Source organism: Thermobia domestica, chromosome 14, assembly GCF_964235325.1.
Source record: "Thermobia domestica chromosome 14, izTheDome1.hap1.1, whole genome shotgun sequence".
Classification (NCBI taxonomy): domain Eukaryota; kingdom Metazoa; phylum Arthropoda; class Insecta; order Zygentoma; family Lepismatidae; genus Thermobia; species Thermobia domestica.
The window spans coordinates 166,777,219-166,790,041 of NC_137467.1; the positions used below are offsets into that span (position 1 = coordinate 166,777,219).

A 12,823-nucleotide genomic window follows, 5' to 3' on the forward strand; every position below is an offset into this window, starting at 1 on the left:
AACCAGCTGTTAAAAAAACTGGTTTAAACCAAAAAACAAAAAATGTTCGTAAAAGTGTAAGTGTTCGTAAAATCTTGATGAACACACATTTGTGGGTCATCGCGTTTCACTCCCATATATTATTCGTATTATATTCAGACCTAAATTCCCCATTCAGTACTCAAAGAGGTTATGCTACAAAAGCAACTTTTGTTCTTTTTATAACTTTATGAATGTTTCTTTTGTGATTTTTTTTTATAGTTTGTTATTATTGTTATGCAATTGCAATCAAAGAAAAATTCTAAATATTGTTCCGTTTTAATAATGTTTACTGTTGGTAAAATACATCGAAGTGCCGTACTTGGGGGGGGGGGGGTCATACAAAACCCCACCAGAGGCATTTATTGATATCAGAAATATCTTTGGTATCTATTTATGTATAAGTGGGTCAGAACCAAAGTGGATTCAAATTAGGGATGGCCAAAATTTTTCGGAATCCGGATTCCGGAAATTTTGTTTTCCGGAATCGGAAAATTTACTTTCCGGAATTCGGAAAAATTCCGGAATTCGGAAAAAATCCGGAATACGGAAAAATTCCGGAATTCAGAAAAATTCCGGATTTCGGAAAATTCCGGAATTCAGAAAAATTCCGGATTTCGGAAAAATTCCGGAATTAAGAAAAATTCCGGAATTCAGAAAAAATCCGGAATTCGGAAAAATTCCGGATTTCGGAAAAATTCCGGAATTCAGAAAAATTCCGACATTCGGAAAAAATCCGGAATTTAGAAAAAATCGGAATTTTTCCGAGATCCGGAATTTTTCCGATTTTACTTTCCGGATTCCGGAAAGTAAAAATTCTGGAATTGGCCATCCCTAGCTAGTAGCTGTTAAAAGAGAAACACAATAATGAATATATATACTGTATTAGTTTCTTGTAGTTGGATATGTCTTTATCACTTACGTAGACAATTGCTACTGCAGTTATTTACTGCTTTATGAGAAGGTCTTATTTTCACACACAAAAAAGTCGCCGGTATGTCTCAAACATTATCGCGTTCCCACCTGCAGCTGCTCCAAAGCACTGCAAACTACTTTTTAATCAGGCGAAAGGCAGTGAAGGAAAAGAAATCTCAACAAATATTCTAATAACATTTGCTTATTGTCAACATACCTACAGTGAGCGCAGAAAGTGTTCGTACACCGTGCATACTTTATATTGAAAACAGCTAGCATGAGAACGGGAGGTGGAAAATATATATATATAAACCAGAATTAAGACTACACATTCATACATTTTATTTCTATATACAAGAGAAAGGCCAAACAAAGACAATCACTGTTTTGCTCAGAAGAAAAGAGAGAATTCCTTTTTTGTAAACGCAAAAAGTCACCGTACACTTATGATTGAATTAATGCTTATAAAGTATATTACGTTATTTATTATTTTGTGGGATTACCCTGTGCGTTAATGATTGTCTGTAGTCTTCGTGGCATTGATTTCACCTGTAGTAGTTCGTAGTTCTGTAGCTTCGGGACTATAGAAGTCAGTGGAGAGCTTTTGTGAACGCGGCATTGAACCTCCGGGTTCCATAGGCCATAGAGTTAGTTAGTTAGTTAGTAGCTTCGGGACTGAATATGTCCCTTTCTTCTTGAATAGCTTTTCTCAGGCCTTCTTTAGTAGAGAAGCTGTGCCTTCTGATTCTTGTCACCAGAACAGACCATAGATGTTCTATAGGGTTCATGTCTGGGGATTGGGGAGGTGTGCGAAGCTGTTTCAAGGTATTATAGAGTAGCCACAATCGAGTATTTTCCACTGTATGTTTGGAGTTGTTGCCTTGCTGAACAATAAATTGTTTTCTGCGCACTAGTATGGAGATTTTCCTTTAATATGTTAATATACACTTTGTGGATCATCACTCCATCGATAAAGTGGAGACGACCCACTCCTGAGGCACTCATACAACCCCAGACGAGCACGGACCCTCCTCCGTGTCTTACTTTAGGGACGAGATTTTGAGGATTCATCTCTGTATTCACCTTGCGTCATACCATACGCCTCCCATTGGATTCGATTAGATTAAATTTACTTTCGTCCGAAAATATGACCCTATTCCAGAAAGAAGCCTGATCCCTTATCTTTATACTCTTTTTCAAACTTTAGTCTCTTTATACGATTTGTCTTGTTCACCCATAACATTTTCCTGGCTATCCGAGCATGATACCCTGCAAATATTCCGCACTGTACTGGCTGATACTTTAACACCGCGTGTTTCCAGATCCGTTGCCAATTGCACAGCACTACTTTTCGGAACCTTTTTTCTTTCCCTAATAATGTAACGTTTATCTTGTTCACTCAACACTCTTGGTCTTCCAGTTTTTTTTTTTTTTTTTTTTTTTTTTTTTTTTCCGCACAGTGATAGAAACATTATACATCGCAATTATTGTTTGTACTGTTGAACGAGGTCTGTCTGCAAGGTTTGCTATCTTTCTCAAAGATTTACCCTTCTTATGCAATTTAATAATTACTTTTCTTGTCTCCTCATTTGTTTCTGTTCGGTTGCTTCCCAGTTTTACAGCCCACCGTGCAGTTTTTTCACTCCTATTCACAACTAAACTCATTCTGTTATTCGTCATGCTATAAACAGAGGTGTATAATCAGGTGAATACTAGTGAACCCCAGTTGTGGTATCTTTGTTTCGTATTCGTACGTCAGGTGTACGATCTCTTTTTGCGTCTACTCTATACACTTTCTACGGAATTTATTTACTTTCTGACCATTAAACTTGTCTTTTTGTTCTTTATTGGTATATTCATAAAGCTTAGTTTTCATTATTCATATTGTGTGTGAATTCTGTTCTTAAATTTTCTGTTTCTTTTTCGCAAGCATTCTCGTTTCAATAGCATAGGTGTACGAACACTTTCTGCGCTCACTGTATGTACAGTAAATACAAATTTATAATTTTTGACTTTACGAAGTATACAATGTAATTGTTCAATAATTAACATAAGCAGGCATTCATTAATTTATATTAATATAATAATTAATAAAACTAATAAGCGGGTGATTGATGACTCAGTGGTAGAGTTTTCATCTATGGTATTCTAACCCAGGACATGTGGGTTTTCGATGGCTAATTTTGTGTTCGAAAATTTTTCCGGTGGTAGGCCTACTCTTGGTTCCCTTTCTTATATTTGTTCCATCATCACTCATTAACGAATTTAGTTTATCAAAACTCTATAGCCATATATATTCATTCTGTCCGTCAGTGAAACAAACAGTCTCAAGTACTATCTGATGGATTACCATCAATTTTGGCCACGATGTACAGAGTCAATAGTTAAGAATCGAGTTCCCTGATGAATGTAATATTCAAACCGGAAGCGGTACAAATCAACCATTTCCGGTTTTAACGTTAATCATTATATAGTAAATATGGTAATAGATAGCGAGAAACGGTTTCCAGTAATCGACATATATAACATTCATGTAGATAGAATGTTACCCAATTTGTGCATCTGCTGAAAATAATGAGCTTAGGTATTTAGAGAGCATTTTCCGCTTTAGAAAATGTGTGCTTGGTAAAGAATGTAGAGAATTAGCTGAGTCAGGCACGTAGCTAGAATATGGTAATAGGAAGGGGGGTCTGTCACGAAATACTGTGGTTATTTACCAGGGGCTCAATCATTCTAAATTATTTTATTGGCAACATATATTGGTTCGTTTAGCCAAGATTTCTAATGGAGGGATGATATGAAATACTGTGGTTACACACCAGAGGCTCGATCAATCTAAATATTTTACTGACAACATACCCATATTGATTGGTTAGGACAATAAAATGAGGATATATTAGTAAGTATTTTAATAAGAAGCTATGAAGATATCTCGAGTAAAAAATTATAAAAAAGTATTGAAAAAGATATAGTCTTCCGAGGTCATTCGAACGGTGTCGAGAATTTTGCGTCTGGGAAATTTGCGCCCTACCTCAAGAACAAGGAAAATTGCGCCTGCAATGTACCTCCACCGGGAAGTTTGAGCCCTGCGAAATAAAAGAACCTATTCGAGCTTACGCATTTGCTCGGAAGGGCTGACATTACAGCTTAAACAATCCTCCCCCCACAACCATGCCATTTGTGATTTATTTTCATTGTGGCTATATAAGGGGAGAATAAACTTCAATATAAGCCAAAAGAACACAACGGATCAACGCAATCACTGCTTCTTCCAGAGATGAGTTTGGGGGAACACTGGCCTCCTCAGAGCTCTCAAAGTGCCCCCTCGGAGGAGACCAAAATAATACGTCTATAATATAATAATAAATAGAATAGTACCAGCAGTGACCCCCTCCGGAATACTAAGTGTGCTCCCCGGAACATTTTTTCTGAAAGAACGACTGAACGCAATTGTGTGTTTAAAGTGTAATTCCAGCAAGTAAACACACTGTACATAGTTTTCTTGATAATATTACTGAACTGATTTTACATTCACTTTACATTTTCTTTTCTATATTTTGTGTCCTAAAAAGCCAAACAACTCGCAAGGATTGTGAACAGAGATATCTGGGTAGAGCCAAACAGCCTTTTGTAGATTAAATTATACTCTTTGATTATATTAATAAATAATTATATATCAGTCATTTATACTTTTATTGTAAATTTTGTAGTATAATGAAAAATTGTATTTGTATGGATTGCCCTTCAGTGAACTAAAATTGTATTTTTTTTCATTTGTTCGGAATATTATAACGGATGGAGTAACTCACTGAGACGATGAGAGGCAAGCCTAGTTCAAGTGTGAGTGGAAGTTACTTTACACAGTACAAAAATAAGTTGAAATGAAATGAAATGAAATGAAATCTTTGAGTTTTACGTCCCACGGTTATGCCGGTTAGGCTAAAGGAGACGGTTATGATGAGTGATGAATGAAATGGTGGAATGAAGAAAGTGGGAGGAAACGGGAAAACCCCGAGAAAACCCATGCACACGGTGTTTGTCCACCACAAAGTTCACTTGGCGGACGCTGGGATCGAACCCGGGGCCCCAAGCACCAGAGGTGAACGCTCTACCACTGAGCCACCGCGGCTCCAAAAATAAGTTGAATTGTAGGGCGCTAACATCCCAGTGCAAATATATAGCCGGCGCATTTTCCCCTCTTTTTGCGGTAGGGCGCAAATATCCCAGTGCAAATATATTGCGAGCGCATTTTTTCCTATTTTTGTGGTAGGGCGCAAATTTCTTGGGCGCAAAATTCTCGCATTCAAGGGAAATATAATGTCCGTGAAGTTGACAAGCCACTTATGTCAGACTCCAATTTCGACTTTAAACGTCGCTAGTGCTATGTTAGTGTTCGATAGTGACGCAAATCGTTAGCACTCCACAGATAACGTGTGCTTTTTAAATAATGGGTATGTCTTCTAACTGCATGCCAACACGCCCACTTCTAAGAATCATCTCAAAAATGAGGTTAACCGTTAGAGCAAGTAAGTGCTCATTAGTACCATTAACATTAACGTTAATGCCTCCATTGTACGGCCCTTTGAGTAATAATTACACCACGTATAGTCTCAATGGGTCCCTATATTCTCGCGAACATTCTGACGTGCTCAAGTTAGTTACTTTTTTTTTGGAACTATTGTTTATCTGTTATTGTTTATTGTTTATTGCTAGTCTGCAGAGTAGTCCTTACATTAATATGCCATTGTCCTTGATAATCATTGCGTATTTACAAGCAGTTTGTTATTACTGTTAGAAGATATCAAAAAACAACAGATAAAATCTACTACTTAACGGTTCATATTTTTCTTTTACAGTACACAAACGATTATTATTATTATTATTATTATTATTAATAATAATAATAATAATAATAATAATAATAATAAGACTATTCCAGCATAAAAGTTATCAATTGCATCACACTGGCAACAAGCGACGCATATTTTAACTTCATAAAAATTCGTTTCTCACGATTTTCTGGAAAACTACGTATGATACCTTCATTCTGTCAAGTTGTTTATCTCAGTGTGATATATGTATTACCTCTGGACAATATCACAGTAAAACAAAAATTAAATATTAGGAGTGCATCGTACTTTTAGACTACATCTCATTAACCATGGGAAGATTGAGTAGTGTATACTTTAGGATGTAAGTTTCAGCTTAACTTGCATCATACATTCTTAGGATTACAAAAAGGAAATTTGTTCGTTTGCATTTGAACAAAATTCTTAGGATTACAAAAAGAAAAAATAATTTTTCCGAATTCCGGAATTTTTCTGAATTCCGGAATTTTTCCGAAATCCGGATTTTTTCCGAATTCCGGATTTTTTCTAAAATCCGGAATTTTTCTGAATTCCGGAATTTTTCCGAAATCCGGAATTTTTCTGAATTCCGGAATTTTTCCGAAATCCGGAATTTTTCCGAAATCCGGAATTTTTCCGAATTCCGGAATTTTTCTGAATTCCGGATTTTTTCTGAATTCCGGAATTTTTCTGAATTCCGGAATTTTTCCGAATTCCGGAATTTTTCCGAAATCCGGAATTTTTCCGAAATCCGGAATTTTCCGATTTTACTTTCCGGATTCCGGAAAGTAAAAATTCGGGAATTGGCCATCCCTAATTCAAATAATTCCTATCTGTATTCACTTTTCTTACTGATATGCAAATTAAATCGTTGTATTTCTTTAACTTTTTTGGACTACTAAAAGTTGTAGTAAACTAACTGGGACTAAATTAGTTCTTTTGTACTCTGCAGTATTTTGAAATTGTCCATATGTAATTCTGTATAATGGTTTCACTTGTGCAATTGTTTATTTATTTATTTAGTTGTTTAGTTATTTATTGTCCTTGTGAAATGGCTCTTGACAATTATATTAACAAGTATGTAAAGATCAGTACAATGTATTTTTATGAGGAGTCCTTCGTGAGTGAGTCGACAGACGTATCGCCAGCTAATCCTGGTTTCGAGTTCAAATAGAGGAAAATTTCTCGGATGTAAGCCGAGAAGTGGTTTTAAATTTCGCTTTAAGCTTATGTAACCCCTTCCAGCGTAACCAAGGCGAAACAAACTTATTTTTGTCCATATGCGATATAAATACATAGAACAAATTATTTAAACCAAAAAAAACGGGTTTAAACCAAAAAAAACCTGGTTTTTTGGTTTTTTCAATAAAAACCATGGTTTTTGCCAACCCTGATTTTTACCATTCAAATCAATGCAAATCCAATTAACCCGTTCGCGCAATCTTCAAACAGTTTGTTGAATTGTTTATGGATTTGCTTGTGGCAAAACTATATTTAAACATCAATAGTTACCTAACTAAAGATAGGATACTTAACTTTCTATAAAATGGGTCGGTGTACGAAACATGCTTGAAGAAATAATTGTTTTTCTAATCGGTCTACGTGTTATGGGATTATACGTAAACATTCCGTTACAGTGTTAACCTGTCAGCCGTTGAGGAGTTTCTTGACTTAGTTCCGATGACTATCATCAGATCATAATGTAATCACTGCCTCGGATCACGGAACCAATGTGGAACTATACTCTTTCAAACAGAAAATAAATAATCAAAATCGGTGCACCCATAGATAAACGTACACAATTACGGTTTAGCATTCAGCCGTCGAAGAGTTCCATGAGCTAACTCATAAGGCTATCATCATATCTTTTGAAATTTACATGAGACCATCCAAGAAGCATACTATTTCAAACATAAAAGCAATCAAAATTTTGCACTCTGTGTTCGAAAAATTTTCTTCTGAACTAGGGTTATAATAATTCAAATCCAATTTGATATATAGGCCTATATGTTATGGCCTTACATTAGCTAGGTGTCAGGTTCAAATTTGTAATCACCATGTCAACCTGACACCCAGAATGTTTCGTGTCCTGGGTGCACCTATCTCTGAGTTGTGCATAAACAGACACATAATGAAATAGGTTAATTACGGTATTAACACTGTTACCCGTTGAAAAGTTTCATAGTAGGGCTCCGAAGACTATCATCAGATCCTGATGAAATTTACGTGGGACCACTGGGGAAGTATAGTCTTTGAAACAAAAAAGAACCATCAAAATCTGTTCATCTATGTTGGAAGATATGTGTAAACGTACAATATATAGATTTTTTTTTTTTTTTTTTTTTTATCTGTTAAAATAACAATTCAGTATCTGCACAGTATTTTCTCAAAAATTAAATTACTTTTCGTCATTGCAGTTTGTTGGCATTCTTAGTTACAATCTATATCACGTCCTGGTACTCAATTCTTTACGATCGACGGGGGGCAGGATGGCTCAGTGATATAACATTTACCTCTTGTTGCATGGATCCCTAGTTCCATCCTCGGCCAAGTAATTTTTTGGGAACAACGTCGTGTTCGTGGGTTTTTTCGAGGTACTCCCCTTTCCTACCGCATTTTCATTCCACCAATTTTTCCATTATTATTTCATTTGCCTTAATTGTCTGTCTCCCTTAGCCTAAAGAGCATAGTCGTGGAACGATGATCGATACCTGTTTTTTACGCTCAACAGATGCCTTTGTACAGGTTTTTAAGCCCATGGACATATATATATATATATATATATATATATATATATATATAGGTTCTATGGTTTTTTGGGGTTAAAAATACAAGAAAGTTCAATGTAAATAACATGTATATTAATACAGCTATACCAATGGAAGCTTCATGGGCGTATAATTAACTCTATGGCCTCTGGAACCCGAAGGTGCCGCATTCACAAAAGCTCTTCATTGACTTCTGTCTTTAACTAACTGGATCCAGTTTATACTTTGTATTGTTATTTCTGCTAGATCCATCTTAATATTGTCCTCCCATCTGCGTCTAGGTCGTCTTAATGGTCTTTTTCCTATTGTTCCCAGTGAAATTTTAAAAGTATTTCTACTTTCATTCTGGTTACATTGACCTGTCCACATGAGTCCCCTAGATTTTAATGACCCTAACAATGTTAAGTAAACCGTATAAATCATAGAGTTCCTCATTATGAAAGTTTCCGCCATTCCCATCTTTTTTGGGTTCAAATGCTAGCTATCCCCATTCTTCCTCCATTTTATGCAACAAGTAGCTCGTTATTTGGCATTGGAGAATAAAGATATTAGGAAACAAAAATCACAAATCATCTGGTCATATGTAGTTGTTAAAATGCATTAACGTTAATTTAATTTTAAAGTTGCTGATTAAATCTGTAGAGTTAGTCTTTTCTAAACTTGGTTATTTTTTTCTTCAGGCTGGAGTAGCTGCCAAACCAACTGGTCGTCGTAGAGAGGAAGAACTAGATACGTCTCCGTTGTTGCAAGTGAACAACCTGAAGAATCAACGTGTGTTGGACGAACAAAAGCTACGAGTAAGTATGACTTGTGTAATAAATAATATTTCGAAGGAATAAAGGGAAAATTCAGGGTCTAGTTCATCTCCCAATGTATGATGTATTGGCGCGGTTTGTCAGTGAGAAAAAACAAAAACTACAGTGAGGAAAGGAGTTGACGTCAAGAGAGAAAGTGTTGGTAGTGTACGAATAATCATGCATCCACAAGTATAGTATCCTGTAAAACCATCGGCCATCGACTACGGTATCGATTAGGGATGGCCATTTGCGTAATTTTTATTTTCTGGAATCCGGAAGGTAAAATCGGAAAAAATCCGGAATTCAGGAATTCAGAAAAATTTCAGGTTTTGGAAAAATGCGGCAAGTAATCAGGAAAGTAAAATTTCCGATTCCGGAAAATAAATTTTCCGCATCCGGAAAATTTTGTCCATCCCTAATATCGATATTCTTGTTTGCCTGTCACCACTGTCTTGTATCGACATCAGGTTACCTGCCATCTCTTTCCCCTCGCATTGAGAAGGCGAGCAGCTGACTGTGACGTCACAGAGCAGTCGGTTGAAAACATCTATTCTCGTCAGTTACTTTAAATAGGGATGAAAATTAGGAATAGGTAAGACTGGTTTTTATACTAGGAATGCAATGGATGTACCCGATTGCAATGAAATGAGCTGAGCGAGCTTAAACTACGTAATCATTCCTGGCCATTATGCAATAATAAATGCCATTTTTAATTGTTGACAAAAAAATCGCGTGAAAACTTTTTCCCCATGTTAAGTCTATGCAAGCGTTTTTCGGTGATTATTCCTCGATGGTACATCGGATTTTTGATTTCGACCTATGTTGTCACTCAGCACGAAATACTCTATCAGCGTGCTAAGTTTGGTTGAGATCGGCCAAACGGTCTAGGAGGAAGCGTTTTTCGGTGATTATTCCTCGATGGTACATCGGATTTTTGATTTCGACCTATGTTGTCACTCAGCACGAAATACTCTATCAGCGTGCTAAGTTTGGTTGAGATCGGCCAAACGGTCTAGGAGGAAGCGTTTTTCGGTGATTATTCCTCGATGGTACATCGGATTTTTGATTTCGACCTATGTTGTCACTCAGCACGACATACTCTATCAGCGTGCTAAGTTTGGTTGAGATCGGCCAAACGGTCTAGGAGGAGTTCGCGGACAACCAAACGGCTAACCCGAGTATAAGAGCTTCGCTTCGCTCAGCTCAAAAAACCGGAAACCGGTTTGTAGAATAACCGAAACAGTGAGGGGAATTAAAAGTAAGGTATCTATAGAAAACTTGTAATAATGACAACCTAAGGTTGGGCTGACTGGCATGTGGTAATTCAGAAAGCTATTTTTTGTAATTGCATAATAGGTAAAAAGATGATTAGTGTAAGTAGTGAGACGTATGATAATTTGATGAAACAATTAAAAATGCTGCACTGAAGTTAATAAAATATTTATTTTCTAGGTTCTGAAATGGAATTTTACTTCTCCAAGAGAGGAATTTGTCGATTTATTGAAAGAACAAATGACGACAGCAAATGTTAACAAGAACCTAATGACAAATATGTTCCACACAGACTTCAAGTATCACTTGAAAGCTATTGATGCTCTGAACGAGGTAAGTCTTGTTTGTACAACGTTGTTTCCAGTTATTATCCAAAGTTTAACATTCTCTACAGCGAACATTTCTACCTTAATGTTCCGTAACGTAAATTTACACGGTCTCAGTTCTTCAATCAGTATTAGAGACAACAAAGAAGAATATTGGGGATGTTCAGAAGTTAATTAAACATATCAACCTCATATAAGCTGCGTGTTAAGGGATGGGTAAAGTAATTTCGTTACATTGGGTGCCATCATAAAACAGTTCTGAAGTTCCGAAGATGGTTGTTGAAGCAGTGCACGTGGCTGCAGGACTTTCCTATTACTACATGTTGGGGGCGTAAATGTTCATAAGGGAGAAAAACTAAAGTTCATTCAACAAACCTTCTCATCCTGATGTAAACATTGCAGAATGGTATTACTCCGCCAGTCATCGGATGATTGGCTATCGGTCAGCGCTTCTTTCAAGAAGCACGTGCTTGTAGCCAGCCAGTGTTTTATATATATTCCCCGCACGCGGCCATATTGTAAACTGTGATTCGCGCGTAAGATGGGTCAAAGCCACTTTCTGCGCATGCGTATTCTCTTTTATTGCATTAATTCAATTTACTTCTTAGATACAGTGTTGTTTCTGTTATTTAATTGTAAGGAAATTGTATTTCTGGTAATGACCCTTATAAGCAACAGAAAAATTGAAAAGCAGCTTACTTACCAATGGACTATTTCCTTCTGCCGCATGGATGTTCCAAGGCTCTTTAACCAATAAAATGAAACAATCACCACGTGTATTTGTTTACATGAGGTACTGTACGTTCCTTGAATAAACTTTAGAGAAGAAATGACTAGATTTTCCGGATACGTCATCGAGAGCGGTTTAATAGCTGTGCGTATTAAAGCTTCTTGGTAGTGATCCCGGCGTGGGGCGTTCGAATCTTCTCTATTTCTTTCTTTTTTTTAATTTTTATTTTTTACACCAGTTGCTGTATCGGCTCGACTTCTGTTCGAACATTACAGAAACGGATCCAGGGCGGACTCTGACGGAAAGGGGGAGGTGAAAGATGCTTGATTTCTCTCTCACTGGGCTTTTAGCAGCACTGGTGCCTATGCCGCTGGGGAAGGGCCGAACAACTCTACACTTTCTGGAGCTGCCGATGTACATTCATGTCCAAAATGATTGTCGCATATCTGTAACTGTCTTCTTGTAAGAATATAATTTGATAAAGATTTTTCAGGGTAGTTTTAATACCGATACTATGTGTATAATTGGGAAATGTATATTTGTGGTAAATTTCATAGGGAAATGATTATAAATACGAAAATTAAAATGAATAAACCAAAATCTTGCTAAATGGAGAAGAAAGTTTTATTTTCGTTTTATTGTTCTTATTTACTGCTCTTTTGACATGAAATTTGCCACATACATGTCTTTGCCGATTATACACATACAAACATTATAAGAAATACCGGGCGATTTCGTTATCAAATTATATTTCTAAAACAACATACAGGGTTTTCATAAAGTCTGGACGGATTTATTTGCTTATAATTTTCATAAAAATGCTCATATTGAAATCAAATAAAGTGCAAACGGTAGCGGAAGGATTAAATTTTTACCTGTAATCTGCACCAGCTCAGTTCATTCACCGCCACACCTCCAACTGGGCCATTTACGTCCACACATTCGCGTAGGACCGTCTAGGAATCGACTTCTGTGGGCTGTTGATGATGCTTTCCCTTACCCTGCTCACTGTTGCAGGAGATGTTGGCGGCCTCCCACTTCGAGGACGGTCCAGTACGCTTCCTGTCTCCAAGAACTTAGCATGCCGCTTTCGGATTGCACTCTCAGCCGGTGTCGGCTTTTTGAACTCTTTGGTGAACTTTCGACACAC

The 12,823-nt window shown here is 36.8% G+C and overlaps 1 protein-coding gene across 4 annotated transcripts in view; it reads left to right on the forward strand.

The window, feature by feature from the left end:
• Positions 1-12,823, forward strand: part of msps (msps cytoskeleton-associated protein 5) — a 168,609-nt gene that overhangs the window by 81,657 nt on the left and 74,129 nt on the right. For all 4 annotated transcript variants that reach the window (XM_081739143.1, XM_081739145.1, XM_081739146.1 and 1 more), the window contains exons 21-22: positions 9,229-9,345; positions 10,798-10,950. In XM_081739143.1, coding sequence (XP_081595269.1) covers positions 9,229-9,345; positions 10,798-10,950 — 270 coding nt within the window. The remainder of the gene's footprint in view (positions 1-9,228; positions 9,346-10,797; positions 10,951-12,823) is intronic.